Source organism: Thamnophis elegans, chromosome Z (assembly GCF_009769535.1).
Source record: "Thamnophis elegans isolate rThaEle1 chromosome Z, rThaEle1.pri, whole genome shotgun sequence".
Lineage (NCBI taxonomy): Eukaryota > Metazoa > Chordata > Lepidosauria > Squamata > Colubridae > Thamnophis > Thamnophis elegans.
Genome location: NC_045558.1, coordinates 116,707,258 through 116,723,122, shown reverse-complemented (window position 1 = coordinate 116,723,122; position 15,865 = coordinate 116,707,258). Strand labels below are relative to the sequence as shown.

At 41.8% G+C, this 15,865-nt stretch overlaps 1 protein-coding gene across 3 annotated transcripts; it reads right to left on the bottom strand.

Moving 5' to 3' along the window:
• Nucleotides 1–496: 496 nt before the first annotated feature.
• On the bottom strand, nucleotides 497–15,815 carry AKT1S1 (AKT1 substrate 1). Of its 3 annotated transcripts, none has more exons than XM_032234801.1 (5): nucleotides 15,631–15,815; nucleotides 14,198–14,670; nucleotides 8,326–8,403; nucleotides 6,007–6,155; nucleotides 497–1,699 (listed from the first exon to the last, which is right to left on the bottom strand). In XM_032234801.1, the coding sequence occupies exons 2-5, from the start codon at nucleotides 14,667–14,669 to the stop codon at nucleotides 1,556–1,558; spliced, it is 843 nt and encodes a 280-aa protein (XP_032090692.1). In that variant the 5' UTR covers nucleotide 14,670; nucleotides 15,631–15,815; the 3' UTR covers nucleotides 497–1,555. The 3 variants fall into 3 exon arrangements, with proteins under 3 accessions (XP_032090692.1, XP_032090691.1, XP_032090693.1); XM_032234800.1 differs by having other exon boundaries at nucleotides 15,731–15,814; XM_032234802.1 differs by having other exon boundaries at nucleotides 15,621–15,707.
• Nucleotides 15,816–15,865: the final 50 nt, after the last annotated feature.

The window sequence follows — 15,865 nt, the reverse complement described above, 5'->3', positions numbered from 1 at the left end:
ACACAATTGAGCCCAAAATTTCTGTTGCTAAGCAAGACAGTTAAGTGATTTTTGCCATTTTAAGACCTTTCTTGCCACAGTTGTTAAGTGAATCACTGCAGCTGTTAAGTTAGTAACATAGTTGAGTGAGTCTGGCGTCCCAATTGACTTTGCTCCTCAGAATGTCACAAAAGGGGATCATATGATTCCGGGAACAGTGCAACCGTCATAAATATGAGTCAGTTGTTAAGCATTTGAATTTTGATCATGTGTCCATGGAGATGCTGAAATGGTTGTAAGAGTGAAAAATGGCCATACGTTGTAAATGCAAGTGGTTATTAAATGAACTGTTGTAAGTTGAGGACTACATTACTTGGGGTGCAGTTTCAGTGTTTTAAATTTCTGGAAACTTCCCTGGTGTTTTTTCTATTTAAATTATCTTTCTCCAACTTGCACTTCAGAACTTCAGCCAAGATAGCTGATTTCCACCCTAAAAACTCAGACAATACAGCAAAAGGAGCTTGTAAAAGACAACTTTTATTATTTTTATTGGCTTATAGGCTGGCAGGAAGGACCACAAAATATCCTCTCTCTTCCAATTCACCAATCGTCTTTGGACAAAAATAGAGGGTTTGAGCCAGAAACAGCTCTTGAAAATCTGATACAAAAGTAGGCTGGGGTGGTGTGGGATCAGTCCGAGGCTGTACATGGCCCCTAGACCCACTTTCGCATCCCACCTGCCACAGGGTGGAAGGGCACGTTTGCACCAACTCTCCGAAAGTAAAAAGGACCCTGAAATTCTACTCCTGGAAATAGGGGGAGATTTACATCTGGGAGGAAAAAAACAAACGAAGAACAGCAAAATGGCATAGAACCCTCCTTCCATTTACTGTTCCTCCAAGGGAAAGTTAATTTAAACCAAAGTATAAACAAGCCCACTTTGTGTGCAAAGGATCTTCCTTTAAGACACTTAATTGGGGATGAAAACATGGAGGCGGAGAATTTCCAACAGCTTGTTGAAGAAAGATCAATCGGAGTGGGTTGGCGCGGCAGAGGCAGGGCATGGTGGTAGAACTTCTTTTGTCAGGGTGTCTCTAGTCTTCCTGTGTGTGTGTGTGCACGTGGGTGTGTTTTTGTCAAGGTGTCCCTTGACAAGAAGCCCCTCTCAGAAGGGCTGTTACAGCTGAGGAAGTGTTTCTCAACCATGGCAACTTCAAGGTGTGCGGACTTCAACTCCTACAACCGCAGCTGGCTGGGGGATTCTGGGAGTTGAAGTCTGCACACCTTACAAGTTGCCACGGTTGAGAAACACTGATCTCAGTAGTCAAATCAAAGAAGAGGAGGCTTCCCTTTGGAAAAAAAAAAGAGAGAGACAGAGAGAGAGAGGTAATTAACCCCTCCAGCCCATCTGTAGTGTGAAACTGAGGTTACTCATTTTAAATTAAAGCTTGTGGGAGCAAAGGCTGGAGGACAGAATTTGAACAGTATGGCTTGAGAGGGGCTCTGAACCCTGTCTACCGATTTTTGGTAGTGGAGAAAAACGGCGCCGAGGCGGTAGGACCAATGGCCAGATCTATTAATATTTCCGATGCAGCTTCTGGAAGTCACTCGTATTCAGGCGTGGCCGAGGCAGGTCTCCAAACATCTCTGTGCCGTCTGAAACCCGCAGCACCAGAGCTTTCATGCTGGCGGCAATCTTCTCCAGGTCGGGAGACGAATGCTGCAAAAAGAGGAAGGGAAGTGAGAGAACGGAGAACTCGTTCGCTTTCCCTCCCGCCTCCCCAAATTCCTTCGACTCCTTCCCTTGTTCCTGCTGTCTCTGATCATGAGAAGCTACCCCTATGAATTTGACTTCTCTTCCACCATTACAGGTAGTCCTCGACTTACAACAGTTCATTTAGTGGCCGTTCGAAGTTCCAAAGGCACTGGAAAAAAGGGATGTGTGACCATTTTTCACACTTATGACCGTTGCAGCATTCCTATGGTCACATGAGCAAAATTCAGACGCTTGGCAACTGACTCGTATTTATGACGTTTGCAGTGTCAGGGGTAATGTGACCATGTTTTGCAACCTGTTAAGCAAAGTCAATGGGGAAAGCCAGATTTGCTTAACAACTGTATCACTAACTTCACAACAGCAGTGATTCACTTAACAACTGTGACAAGAAAGAAATGGGACACTTAGCAAATCTCTCCCTTAGCAACAGAAATTTTGGGCTAAATTGTGGTCGTATGTCGAGGACTCCCTGTATTCCTTCTATACCTGTTTATACTCTCAATTAAGAAGGTAAGGAGAACCAATCTGGAAAGCTGGTTTGCTACACAACATGCTCCTTGCAGGTAGTCCTCAATTTGCAACCATCAGTTTAGTGACCGTTTAAAGTTACAACAGCATTGAAAAAAGTGACTTATGACTGGTTTTCGCACTTATAACGGTTGCAGCACCCCAACGTCACATCATCAAAAGTTGGTTGCTATTCAACAGATAGTTATAGCTGGGTGTGTGTATGTGTCATCTGATTGCCAGTTGTGACGATCTCAGCTGGCTTCCAACAGTGGGAAAAGCTTGAATCATTTAACAACTGTGCAATTCACTTAACAACTTCAGTGACTTGCATAACCATGGCAAAAAAGGTTGTGAGATTGGGTGTGAGTTTTTGATTGCCTTGCTTAGCAATGGGAATTCTGGTCTTAAATGTGATTGTAAATCAAAATATGCCATTTTCCATTATCTGCTCAGAAGGATGAAAGCTCTAATGTGTTTAAGGAACTGGATGCCACTTCTGATTTTTCTCCAGAAACTGGTTTCAAACCCATTTTTGTAAACTCTTTTCTTCTGAAGTATCTAACTGTAAGATTTCCCTTTTCATCATTATACCTACCTAAGTGCTTTATGGGTAAACAATGTAGGGATGAGTTTAGAAAGAACAAACAAAGCCAAAAGTCACAACTGAATGAGGCATAGTTAAATGGCCAAGACAGCTAGAAGGATTTAAATTGTTTAAAAGAAATAGACCAAATAAAAGAGGAGGTGGAGGTGCACTATATATAAGAAATAACTACATCTCTACAGAAATAGAGCCCAACAATGATGAGAACTATCTTGAATGCATTTGGGTCAATATTAAAGATTGGGGGGGGGGGGATGACATTGCCATAGGTCTATACTACAGGCCACCCAACCAAGCAGAGGAAGTAGATGAACTTTTTGCTAGTCAGCTAACTAAGATATGTAGGAAGCACACCACAATAGTAATGGGGGATTTTAACTACCCTGACATCAACTGGGAAACAAACTCTGCACCAAGTGGAAGATCCAACAGGTTCCTAATGAACCTAGCAGACAACTTTGTTTCCCAAAAAGTAGAGAAGGGAACAAGGGGATCGGCCATATTAGACTTAATTCTCACTAACAGAGAGGAAATGATAGAAGGTGTTGAAGCCATAGGAACCCTGGGGGCAAGTAACCATGCAATATTGGAATTCAACATTATGCAAACACAAGTAATAGAGCAAAGTCAAACTAGAATCTTGGATTTTAAGAGAGCTAATTTCAAAACTTAGAGAGAACTTGGGAAGAATTCCATGGATGAGAATCCTCAAGGGGAAAACAACTCAAGCTTGGGAAATTTGAAAAAATGAGATTACAAAAGCCCAGTCTAGCACAATACCAATGAAGAAGTAAAATAGCAGCTCCCAAAAGAAACCAGCATGGCTGCATAAAAAACTCTGACAAACTGAAAGACAAAAACGTTAAGTATAAAAAGTGGAAAGAGGGGGACATAACTAAGGCAGAATATCAGCAAATAGCCTGAGCCTGTAAAGATGAAGTAAGGAAAGCTAAGGCTCACAATGAAGAAAGGCTTGCCACAAAAGTAAAAAATAACAAAAAAAGCTTCTTCCAACATGTTAAAAACAAGAAAAAGGTTAAGGAAAACAATTGGTCCATTGCTGGGAGAAAGTGGCAAGAAAGTGACAAGCAACAGGGAGAAAGCAGAACTATTTAACTCATTTTTTGCATCTGTCTTTACACAAAGGGATAAAACAGTCCAACCTATCAAAAACAGCACCACAAAAATCAGATTAGGAACCCAAATTGAAAAAGGGAAGAAATTGGTAAGTGAGCACCTGCCTACCCTAGACAAGTTCAAATCACCAGGACCGGACGGATCCTCAGGGTTCTGAAGGAATTGGCAGATGAGATCTCAGAACCACTGAATTATATCTTTCAGAGATCCCGGAGCACCGGGGAACTGCCACCGGGGACTGGAAAAGAGCTGATGGGATTCCCATTTTCAAAAAACGAAAAAAAAAAAAAAAAAAAAAAAAAAAAAAAAGATCCAGGAAACTACAGACCTATCAGCCTGACCTCAATACCAGGAAAAATTCTGGAAAAGATAATCAAGCAACGAATTAGTGAACACCTAGAAGTAAACAAAGTAATAGCCAAAAGCCAACATGGGTTTGTCAAAAACAGATCATGCCAGACTAATCTTATTGCATTCTTTGACAAAGTGACAAAATTAGCGGACCAGAGGAATGCCATTGATATAGTTTACTTGGACTTCAGTAAGGCATTTGATAAGGTAGACCATAACCTACTACTAGCCAACACTCCAGAAGATAGACTCATTTCATTTTATTAGATAGTGCCCAATATTCAAACTTGAACATTGGGCACTAGCTAATAAAATGAAATTCAATGGTGAAAAGAGTAAGGTTCTACATTTAGGGAAGAAAAACAAATGCACAGGTACAGTATAGGTGGTACCTTGCTGAACAGTAGTAACTGTGAAAGGGATCTTGGAGTCCTAGTGGATAACATTTAAATATGAGCCAGCTGTGTGCAGCAGCTGCCAAAAAAAACAGTGGAGAAAGAGCCAAACCTTAGATCAGCATTTGCCAACCTTTCAAACTGAAGAGGAGTGGACTTCAACTCCCAGAATTCTCAAAAATGCGGTGGCTGTGAAATTTTTGGGAGTTGACGTCTATAAACTTGGAAATTGCCAAGATTGGAAAACTTTTCAGTAGCATGTTGAATTTCTGTGTGTCTGCTATTCCAAACTTCAATGGACTATGAAAAATAGAGAGTTTGATGGGGCCCAATGCCCTGCTCAGTCCAGGAACCCAAGTTAAAGCATGGCTGACAAAATTGCTGCCTGACTTTTCTTTACACATATCTAATGCAGGGAGCCCACAACATCTCTGGGTATTTGGCTTGAATTGCTCTTATTTTTAGAAAATCTTCTACACAATTCAGTCTGCCTGCTTTGATCTGTCTTCCTGTAACCTGAGAGCATTTTCTTGGGTTCCATCCTTGGGAGATGAAGAACAGATTTTTAATCTTTTTTTTTGTGAAATATTCTTTTAGGTTCTTTCACAAATATACAATGTTCCTCCAGTTTCTCTCCAAATATGTAATTTAGTGGCTGAACAACCTCCTTTAATGTGTATTGCAAATTCTAAGTCTTCCTTAAAAGCATTTAAGCATTTTGTTCTCTACTTTCAGTTGGCAGACTGAGACCGGCTCAGTCACAACAACTCTCCCTCAAGGATTGCTAAGCAGAGAGGTGGTGAAATGAAATGTGCCTGATTTATGACCTTTTTTTCCTGACCACATTGTTGTTAAGCAAATCACTGCTGTTAAGTGCAACTTGTGGTTGTTAAATAAATCCAGCTCTCTTTACTGATTTTGTCTGTTGGAAGCCGGCTGGGAAAGGAGTAAATGGGGATCATATGACCCCGGGACATTACAATGATTGTAAATACATGCCGGTAGCCAGAATTTGGATCACTAACCATGGGAATGTTGGGGAAGTTATAAGCGCGAGGACCAGCCATAAGCCGTATTTTTCAGTGCTGTTGTAGCTCTGAACAGTCTTTAAATGAATGGCTATAACTCGAGGACCACCCGTACTTCGTCAGCAAGGCTCCAATGACACCCAAGGAGAAGGAAAGAGCCCCAAGAGCCGTTTCGCTTCCGCAGAGGACGGCCTCTCAAGGTGCACGTCCTTAACTTTGACCCACCTTACTGTTCTCTTCATCGGAGGATCGCATCTCTTGGCGTTGTTCTTTAAAGCCCCAGATGGGCACGGAGACAGGGAGGGATTTGGCATACTGATGGCTTGGGGGTGGAGGAGCTGTCTGTCCTGGAGCCTCCTCACTTAGACTTCCATCTGAGAGAAAATGGAGAAATTCGGGGTGGGGGGGGGGGAAGAAGCAGCTTAGACCAACTGTGCAGCATGAAAAAAACAGCGAGCTGTGAGCATCCAAAGCCTGATCAAAAGCAGGAGCTGCCTGGTTTAGATTAACCCCTTTCATTTTGTTGAATTACACCTCCCAGAATCATTAATCTTTGGTCACGTTTGGCTGAGGCTACCGGGAGTTACGATTCGACAATATTTAGAGCAGAGGTGGGCAACCTCTTAAAACAAAGGCACATCTGGGGTTTTGGCAGAATGTGGTAGATTTACTTTCATGGCCCGTCACAAAACACTCATTTACTAGGATGTTCTCTATCACGGCTTGATAAGCTCAAGGGGATTCCTGCAAATAGATACAAAGCAGAAGGCAAGTGCGTCGTTGTGCAGCATGTTGCCTTCCTTTTTTCTTAGGACAAGCCTCTTTCAAAAAGTGGGTAGCGAAGGAGGGGTCTAACAACGGAGGGGTCTAGCAACACACCCATGACTGCAAGCTACCTCAGATCCTCCATCTCTCTCTAAACTTTATTCAAAAAAATTTCCAAGTGTATAGATTATATTGGCATAGATTATATGTTCTTGAGGATATTTTTTATCAAGTAATACCCGAAATGCTCATTTTGAGACCTGGCCGAGGCTACTCCCATTCAGCACTTCTCCATATTCCGTTTCCTGAAAATCCCAGAAAGCCAGAGATTGATTCATCAGTAAAGTAACCTTTAATCTATAATTTAAAACTTCCTCTCTCCCTGTAACAGTGTCAATTCCAAAGAAAATATGGAAGAGCTAGAAAAGACAAATGAAATGAAGCAACTCCTTGGGGTTTCAAATACCACTATAGTCAATTAATAAAGTTTCCATTTATAGCAGCCTCCCTTAATCTGGCATCTTCCAATCATATTGCAACTACAATTCCCAGAATTCCCAGCTTGCATGGCCAAAGATAGGAAATCCTGGTTGCTGGATTGAATATTGTTAAGTTGGGAGATGGCTGTCGTAAAGTTTCTAGTTTTTGAAAACTCAAGATAAAACCTCAAGTGATAATATACAGATTATTTACAAAAGTGTCAAAAGTATAAATAGCGAGGAGTTATAATGTGTAATATACAAACTGTAGTGAATGACATTAAACAGAAGGGAAAAAAATTGAGAACAAGCTTTTCCAACAAAGAAAATTGGATCCACTTAACCATGCCTAGCACTCTCATTAAAAACTAATTAGACCAAGCAATTAAGGGAGCCTACTGGGTAGAAGAGACAAAGCCACACGTATTAGGTGGATCTCTTTTTAATTATCCCTCACATTTGTATCTTTTCTCCAAGGAACAGACAAAGGAGTCCCCCCCCCCCCGCCTTTCTTTCTCTTCTCTCAATAAATTTGCAAAGTATGCTAGACTAGCCGAAGTCATCCAGTGAATGGCTGAGCAAATTTCCTTTTTATTCTCTCAGCCACTAAAACTATGCTGGTTACATTACAGGTAGTTGCAGGATCCAATCTGGGTCGGTCACCAGGATCAAAGGTTCTGTCTTCTATTTTATCATATATTTGCCTTCCTTCGTGAGTACAGGTAGTTCTCGATTTACAATTCATTTAGTGATTGTTCAAACTTACAACAGCACGGAAAAAATGACTTACGACTGTTTTTCACACTTACGACCATTGCAGCATCCCCATGGTCATGTGATCAAAATTCAGACCCTTGGCAACTGACTCATACTTATGCCGTTTGCAGTATCCCGGGGTCATGGGATCCCCTTTTGCGACCTTCTGACACACAAACTCAATGGGTGAGCCAGTTTCACTTAACAACCATGTCACACTACCTTAACAACTGCAGTGATTCACTTAACAATGGTGGCAAGAAAGGTCATAAAATGGGTCAAAATTCACTTAACAACTGTCTCATTTAGTAACATACATTTTGGGCGCAATTGTGATTGTAAGTCGAGGACTACCTGTAATTGAACCTCACTGGGCTTATCAAGAAGATCGTTACAACAAAAGAGGACTTAATGGAAAAAGCTGAAATCAAAAATTTGGACTGATCAGTCTGAGAAGGATGGACTCCACAGGAAGAATAGGGAGTAACTCAAAGGATTATCTGGGTTCAGTATTGTCTCTCTTACACAGTGCTACTCCACTCACCGTCAGTGCTTTCCACATCAGAATCAAAAAAAGGCTCATAATCTTGGCTTGGAGAATCTTCATCCATCACAAACAGACCTAGAAATTGATAGTTATCTTAAAATATAGAGTGACAGTGGCTGTCCATACAAGATCCCTCATGATACACCCCCGTCCCTCCACATAAATGCTGATTATCATACCAGGTGAATGGAAATGCTGTCTTTCTCATACCACCATTTTTATTTTAGAATTAATCTTTTTGTATTCAAAAATAATGCCATCACAATTGGAAGATATCAACAAGCTTGGATGAATACCAAGGTTTTCTAAATACAGCTCAAGTGTGTGTGTGTGTGTAAAACTAAAACCAGTTAGAACCAATCATGCTCAATAGATTTCAGCAACTGACTTGGAACCAGAAACACAGCCTACATCAATGGCTGCTTGAAGGTCCTACCTTTTATTTTAATTTATAAATTTCCAGGCAAGAGCAATATAGAATTGATGTTTTAGTCTGGAGACTAAAGCATATAAAGAATGGTTGCAGGAACTGGGTATATCTAGTCTAATGAAAAGAAGGACTAGGGGAGACATGATAGCAGTGTTCCAATATCTCAGGGGTTGCCACAAAGAAGAGGGAATCAAACTATTCTCCAAGGCACCTGAGGGTAGAACAAGAAGCAATGGGTGGAAACTAATCAAGGAGAGAAGCAACCTAGAACTGAGGAGAAATTTCCTGACAGTTAGAACAATTAATCAGTGGAACAACTTGCCTCCAGAAGTTGTGAATGCCCCAACACTGGAAGTCTTTAAGAAGATGTTGGATAGCCCTTTGTCTGGAATTGTATAGGGTTTCCTGCCTAGGCAGGGGGTTGGACTAGAAGACCTCCAAGGTCCCTTCTAACTCTGCTATGTATTGTATTGAGAAGAAAAATAAGTACACTGTGAACAAGATGTCTTAATAGCTGAATAGGTCTGCTCTGGTTAGTAAATGTGGATTAACGTTTACATTATCGCAACTAAATGAGTCTGCAGACCTCTCCTTCACACAGACTTCTTTCATATCAGCAAATGACAATAAGACATCTGAAAGGAATTCACTTCAGATATGAGAATCGAATTTTAAAAGGAAGGTATTAATTAGAGGGTATTAAAGAGAGCCAGGATAATGCAGTGGCTAAGATACTAAACCAGAAAGTGTTAAGTCATGAATTCTAGTCCTCCCTTAGGCATGCAAGTCAGCTGGAGGATTTTGAGTTAGACGATCTCTTCAGCCTAACCTACCTTACAAGATTGTTGTGGTGGGGAAATGGTAAATGGGAGAATTATGCATGCTATATCAATGTATTTTATATTACGTGTAAAATAAAGATGGAATATGTCAAATATCCCACCTTTAAGGCTCAGTGGCTAAGACGCTGAGCTTGTCGATCAGAAAGGTCGGTAGGTCGGTGGTTCGAATCCCTAATGCCGCATATTGGAGTGAGCTCCCGTTACTTGTCCCAGCTTCTGCCAACCTAGCAGTTCGAAAGCATGTAAAAAATGCAAGTAGAAAAATAGGAACCACCTTTGGTGGGAAGGTAACAGCTTTCTGTGTGCCTTCAGGCCGTTTAGTCATGCTAGCCATATGACCATGGAGATGTCTTTGGACAGTGCTGGCTTTTTGGCTTAGAAATGGAGATAAGCACTGCCCCTTAGAGTCAGGAACGACTAGCACATATGTGGAAGGGAAACCTTTACCTTTAACTTATGTCAAATAATGTTATAGCATATATTCCTGCTTATACAAGTAGCTCTTGACTCACAACCATCCATTTAGGAACCATTTTACAATGACTATAATAATGATCTATCACTATTGTACACTGAGAGTTTATGCACTGGAGACAAATTCTTTGTGTGTGTAATCACACTTGGCCAATAAAGAATTCTAAAATTTGAATGGCACTAAAAAAATGATTTATGACCAATGCACTCACTTAAAACGGTCACAGCATCTCCACAGTCATGTTATCAAAATTTGGGCACTTGGCAACAGGTATTTATGATGCTCGCAGTGTCTTGGGATCCTGTGATTGCTGTTTGCAATCTTCCCAGAGCACTTCTGACAAGCAAAATAAATGGGAGAAGTTGCATTCATTTAACAACTATGGCAAAAAAAAAATCATAAATACAGGCATGACTCAATAACCACCTTGCTTAGCAATATAAATTCTGGTTCCAATTGTGGTCATATGTTGAGGACTATCCATTATAACCCCTAAATGCAGCTTATAAAGCTATAAGGTAAAGGTTCCCCTCGCACATATGTGCTAGTTCTTCCCGACTCTAGAGGGCGATGCTCATCTCCGTTTCAAAACTGGAGAGCCAGTGCTGTCCAAAGACGTCTCCATGGTCATGTGGCCGACATGACTAAACACCAAAGGTGCACAGAATGCCGTTTACCTTCCCACCAAAGGTGGTCCCTACTTTTCTATTTGCATTTTTTTATGTGCGTTCGAATTGCTAGGTTGCCAGAAGCGGGGCATTTGTGGCATTAGGGATTCGAACCACCGACCTACCGACCTTTCTGATCGACAAGCTCAGCGTCTTAGCCACTGAATAAATATGAAAACAATAAAATCAAAATCTATAGTTAAAAGGCTTAGCAAAAAGATTCTTTTTTTAATTCTTACTTAAACTCTAAAAGAAGAGGGGAGGCCAGAGAGGCTTCCTTGGGGATAGCCTTTCACATATGATATATACATGCACAACCTAATGTTCTCAGGCAGTAAACGTTCTGTTCCTTGTCTGGACTTTGGCTATTCTGGATTGCTCCACAGCTACTTGCTGAACAACCAGAATCAGCATCGTTTGGAGGAGGAACAGAATATTTTGGGACGTTAGCCTTTGTACACATAATGACCTACTTTTCAAGCAAGTCAAAATATACTGTCAACCAGTGTGACTGTATTGTTAGATCTAATTCTAGAGAGACTATAGTTTCATCCCTCAGTCACAAATCTTGTTTAGCTCAGTTATTGCCTTTTAGCCTATCTCAAAGGAGTGCAATGAAGATAACAACAGCCGCTGCGGTAGATTGTTTTCTAAACAAATTATGGTCCTAATATCTCACACACTCCCAATGCCACATGTTTCTGTTTGAACATTAAGGTCAACAGAAGAGGCCTTCTTAAAGATATCCCTCTGGCCTCGTTTTCCAAGCTCCATTCTATCTTATTTCCAAACTGTAGAAAGCACTTCAAAGAAAATCACACTCAACTCCTGCTCTTTCCACTTTTATGAAAGGAATCCAGAACTTTCCCTTCAGATTTTTTTAAAAATAATTCTTGTAATTGTTTTTATGAGATTTTTAAGGTGTTCTGGCCTTTTGAGTGCTTTATGAGAGGAAATGTAAAATATAAATCGAAACAAATGGTAGAAGGAGGACACCAAATTGGCTTGAAAGAAGGACAGAATAAAACCATGCCCACACCAGCAGCATGAGGAAAAACTTCCCTTGAAATAATTTTACATATGTATCCAGGCAAGCATTCATTACACTCATGTTTGTTTTGCTGAGAGATGAAACTACACCAGATACTTTTAGATCACTCCTGAGGGAAGGCAGGAATATGACAGGGCAGAGACACATAGCAGAGCTATTTAATTCAGAGTGTCTTGCTCTATGTCCTCCAGATTACTTGTAATCATGTATATGATAAACTTTCCTTCTTGCCATCCAGCACATATGGAGGACCTCCACTGCTGGCACTGCTAAGAGCATTCAGGCCAACTGAAGAAGACTTGAAACCTGGCTGCAGCCTGCAGGAAATTAGCTGTGCTCCACAAGATAGATTCAGTGACTCAAAATGGAGCCTAGGAGACATGGGACAATGTACTTTGCAGGCCAACACATCTCTTCACACAACCCAACAATCCAAGCTAGTATCAAATGGGTTCTCCTAAGCCATGAAGCTAAAATATATATTTCTGTATCCTTCAGGCCTCATTTGGGACAGTTGTGTGCATTAAACACACAGCAAGAGAGGCTAAAGGTTCAAAGGGCAAGGTACAAAGAAACACCCAACAAAGAGCCACTGGAAGCAGTAGCTAAGACTAGAAGCCACGGAAGGATTCCATCTCCTTTTTCAGCCATGTGCTCACAAGTGGCTTTTACTCCAATCCCTTTCTGAAATATGAGTGAAATGCCTTTAAGAATTCTGAGGATTCTTAAATTAAGCTACATGAAATGGTTCTCATCACCTGAAAAAGTGATATCTAAATGTAATTTATTACATCTATAAATCTGATACAAATTATTGTGACTAGATAAATTCACAGACTTAAAATAGCTGTACTGTGTCTTTCAAAAAACAAAACCAATTTCAAATTTTATACTTCTATATATCAACCTATCAATGTGAGATCCTATCAGCTGAGACTTGGCTGTGAGCTGCAGCAGATAAATAATTGGGGCTTTTTGGCAGAAGATACCCAATTCCAGAAAACCCATTCATCCAGAGTTTCATTTTGTTCCCAAAATGAAATTGCTCTCCATTATTATTAAGAAATTGCTTTTCATTTAAAAAAAATGATATGACTTCATTTTTTTCCCTTTCAAACTCTAACACCCCAACAATTTGTTACTCTGCTTCCCTTCCATTGGCTTATTAGTCATAATAAAGTTACCCTATTAAATTTTTTTGCTGATTTGCAAGTCCTTTTTAACAGAAAAATAAAATATAAAGGCCAAAAGGGAGGGAGCAATGAATGAAAGGGACCATGCATAATCATGTATTCACTTCATTCCCAAACTGCTACCCTCTGTTCTGTCAAGCCTAATACCTTGGGATGTGCCTTCTCACTTCAACAGAGGCAAGTTTTGTCACAACTGTAACGGTAGGAAAGGAAAAGTGCTACTAGTGCAGAGTTAAGTGTTTATCCTGCTAAAGAATGTGATGAGAAGCTAGTGCCTTCAGGCATCTTACTAAGCCTTAACTCAATGTGGCTTTTCTTATTGTACAAGTCTATACTGTTTCTTCTAAAACTATGTTTAAGCCAGTCAAGGTTTGGCACAATGTGTGAATCAGGTTGCTTTTCTGAACAGATCCAGTTAAAATACAGGTAGTTTTTGAATTATCACAGTTTGTTTAGTGACCTTTCAAAGTTACAACGGCACTGAAAAATCTGACTTAAGACCATTTTTCATAGTTACAATCTATGTAGCATCCTCACGATCATGCAATCAAAATTCAGATGCTTGGCAACTGGTTCAAATTTATGACTGTTGCTATGTCCCAAGGTCATGTGATCACCTTTGGCGACCTTCTGACAAGCAAAGTCAATGGGGAAACAAGATTCACTTAACAACCAGGTTACTAGTTAAGAACTGCAGTGATTCACTTAACAATTGTGGCATGTAAGGTCGTAAAATGGAACAAAACTCACTTAAATCTCTCACTTAACAACAAAACCTTTTGGGCTCAATTGTGATCATAAGTTGAGGACTACCTGTATAGTGTAGTCCACTACACTCTTAATATTTATTGTGGACCTACATTCAGGCATCCAGGGGTTGGATTTTAACATGCCTGGGCCTTCTATCCAGATGCTGGCTGGCAGGTCCTGGGAATTAAAGTCTGACACATCTGGAGAACACCTGACTGGGGAAGGTTGACCTCTGTTAGAGAACTTTTTTTTTTTAAAAGCAGTGCATATCTACAGGCATAGGTCTCTCTCTACCTCTACGCAGTAATTGCCACAGTATTGTCCAAGCCTGGCTTTTCAAGTAAAGGTTTGGGATGAGCAGCCTACTGGGTTGATATCTGACATATATTTATTGCAGGCTAATTGAAACAATTTATAGAAAAACAAGCTATAAATGCAAGCTTGTTGCACAGAGACATACCAGTAGCGTCACTAGGAAGGTTTCTCCCACCCGGTTGTTCCAGTTCGGTCAATGTGTTTCTGTCACCTTCGTCATCTTCATCTTCATGTTCGTTTTCTTGGCCTCCCGAAGCCTGAGGCAGGCCTCCCTGGGAGGCAGGCGTCCTGTGTGGGGCAGGTTCATCTGGAGCATAAGTAGGAAGGTAATTTTGGGAATAGGATCCTTGTGGGGGAGGTGGATGAGGGTTTGAGGGAGGGCGGGCAATATAGGTGAAAGCAGTGGTTTTATGAACCACTGCAATATCTTCGAGGTAGCGCTGAACAGCATCTGCTAGAGCCCCACTCCCATGCTGCACATAGCTGTAGTTGCCAGGGGGTGGTGCCCGGAAGGCTGTGAGCAAAACAATTTCGTTGCCTGTTTGACGCCGGTACTGTTCTGCTGCAGCCACCAGGGCTACCCAATTTTCTTTATGATTATCTGCCATATCTGTCATTCTGCAGGCAAACAAAACAAGAAGGACACTGAGGTTAAACCATTGCACAGTGGAACAGAACTCATCCATAGTTAAAAAGCTGAGCTGATGAAAATATTAAATATTCACAGGAAGAAAACAAACACCTGTTTCTAAGCGACACAAATACCGCACTGCAACAGGCATTCAGATTCACACTATGACTCTTTTTATTATTTTTAAAGACAGCTTCTGCCACTTATGGTGGTTTTTGCCCAGTCGAAAAGCAAAATACTTTGAGTCAATTTGCCTAACCAATTAATGTCACAGCCCAGGTTCAACCTGGGCCACTTTTAGGAGAGACCAGGAATGGCCAGAAGGCCAAGAAACTTGGTCTGTCTCAGAGAGGGAACCTGGTCTGCCTCCGAGAGGGAGTTCAGTTTAGCAGCGTAACCGGAGCCTGAATTCATAACACCTGGCACTGAGCAGGAGTTGAAAAGAAAAAGTTAAGAAGCCACCACCAACAGCCTGCATGGAAACCAAGAGAAGCCACAAGCACACCTGGAGGAGCCAAAGAAGCTGGAGCCCTCTGGGTTCTTGGAGAGCAGCAGCCAGAGCAAGGGCTTGCAAAAGTCAAACAAACCACCATAGCTTGCAGGGCAGAAAGTGGGGTTCGGGATAAAGGCTGCTCTGGAAAGAGCATGCACCGGGTGTGGTGGTGGTGGTGGGATGCAGGGAAGGCTATGCAGGGGGGAAAGCCCCCTTTTTCAACAGGGCACAGCCAAAGAGGGGCACAGCCAAAGCAAAGGACACAGCCCTAGAATAAAAGCAAAGGGGGGTGGGTGGACACATACCGACAGACAGACAGCACTGGAAGAAGAGAAACCCCCCCCCCCACGGCACAAACCTTTCCTTTCTCTCCCCAGCACCCCCTCCCCTCCCCAAGCAGGGCTCCGAAAGGAAGCGGCGAGAGGGGAGGGTGACGCATATTACCTTCTCCTACCTCTTATTCCTTTCCCCCCCCTTCTCCTCGCTTAAGCACCGGAGACCCGTCCCCTCCCAGCCCCCTTGGGGGTCCAGCAGCTGGAATCCTGACCTCTCACCTTTAACCCTTCCCAGGACACTTATGCCGCCCCCTCCTCCTCCTCCTCTTCTAAACAACAACCGCCACCTCCCCTTACCCACCCCCAAGGCTCCGCCTCCTCCGACCGCCCTTATAAGACATGAGAGCAGCGCCC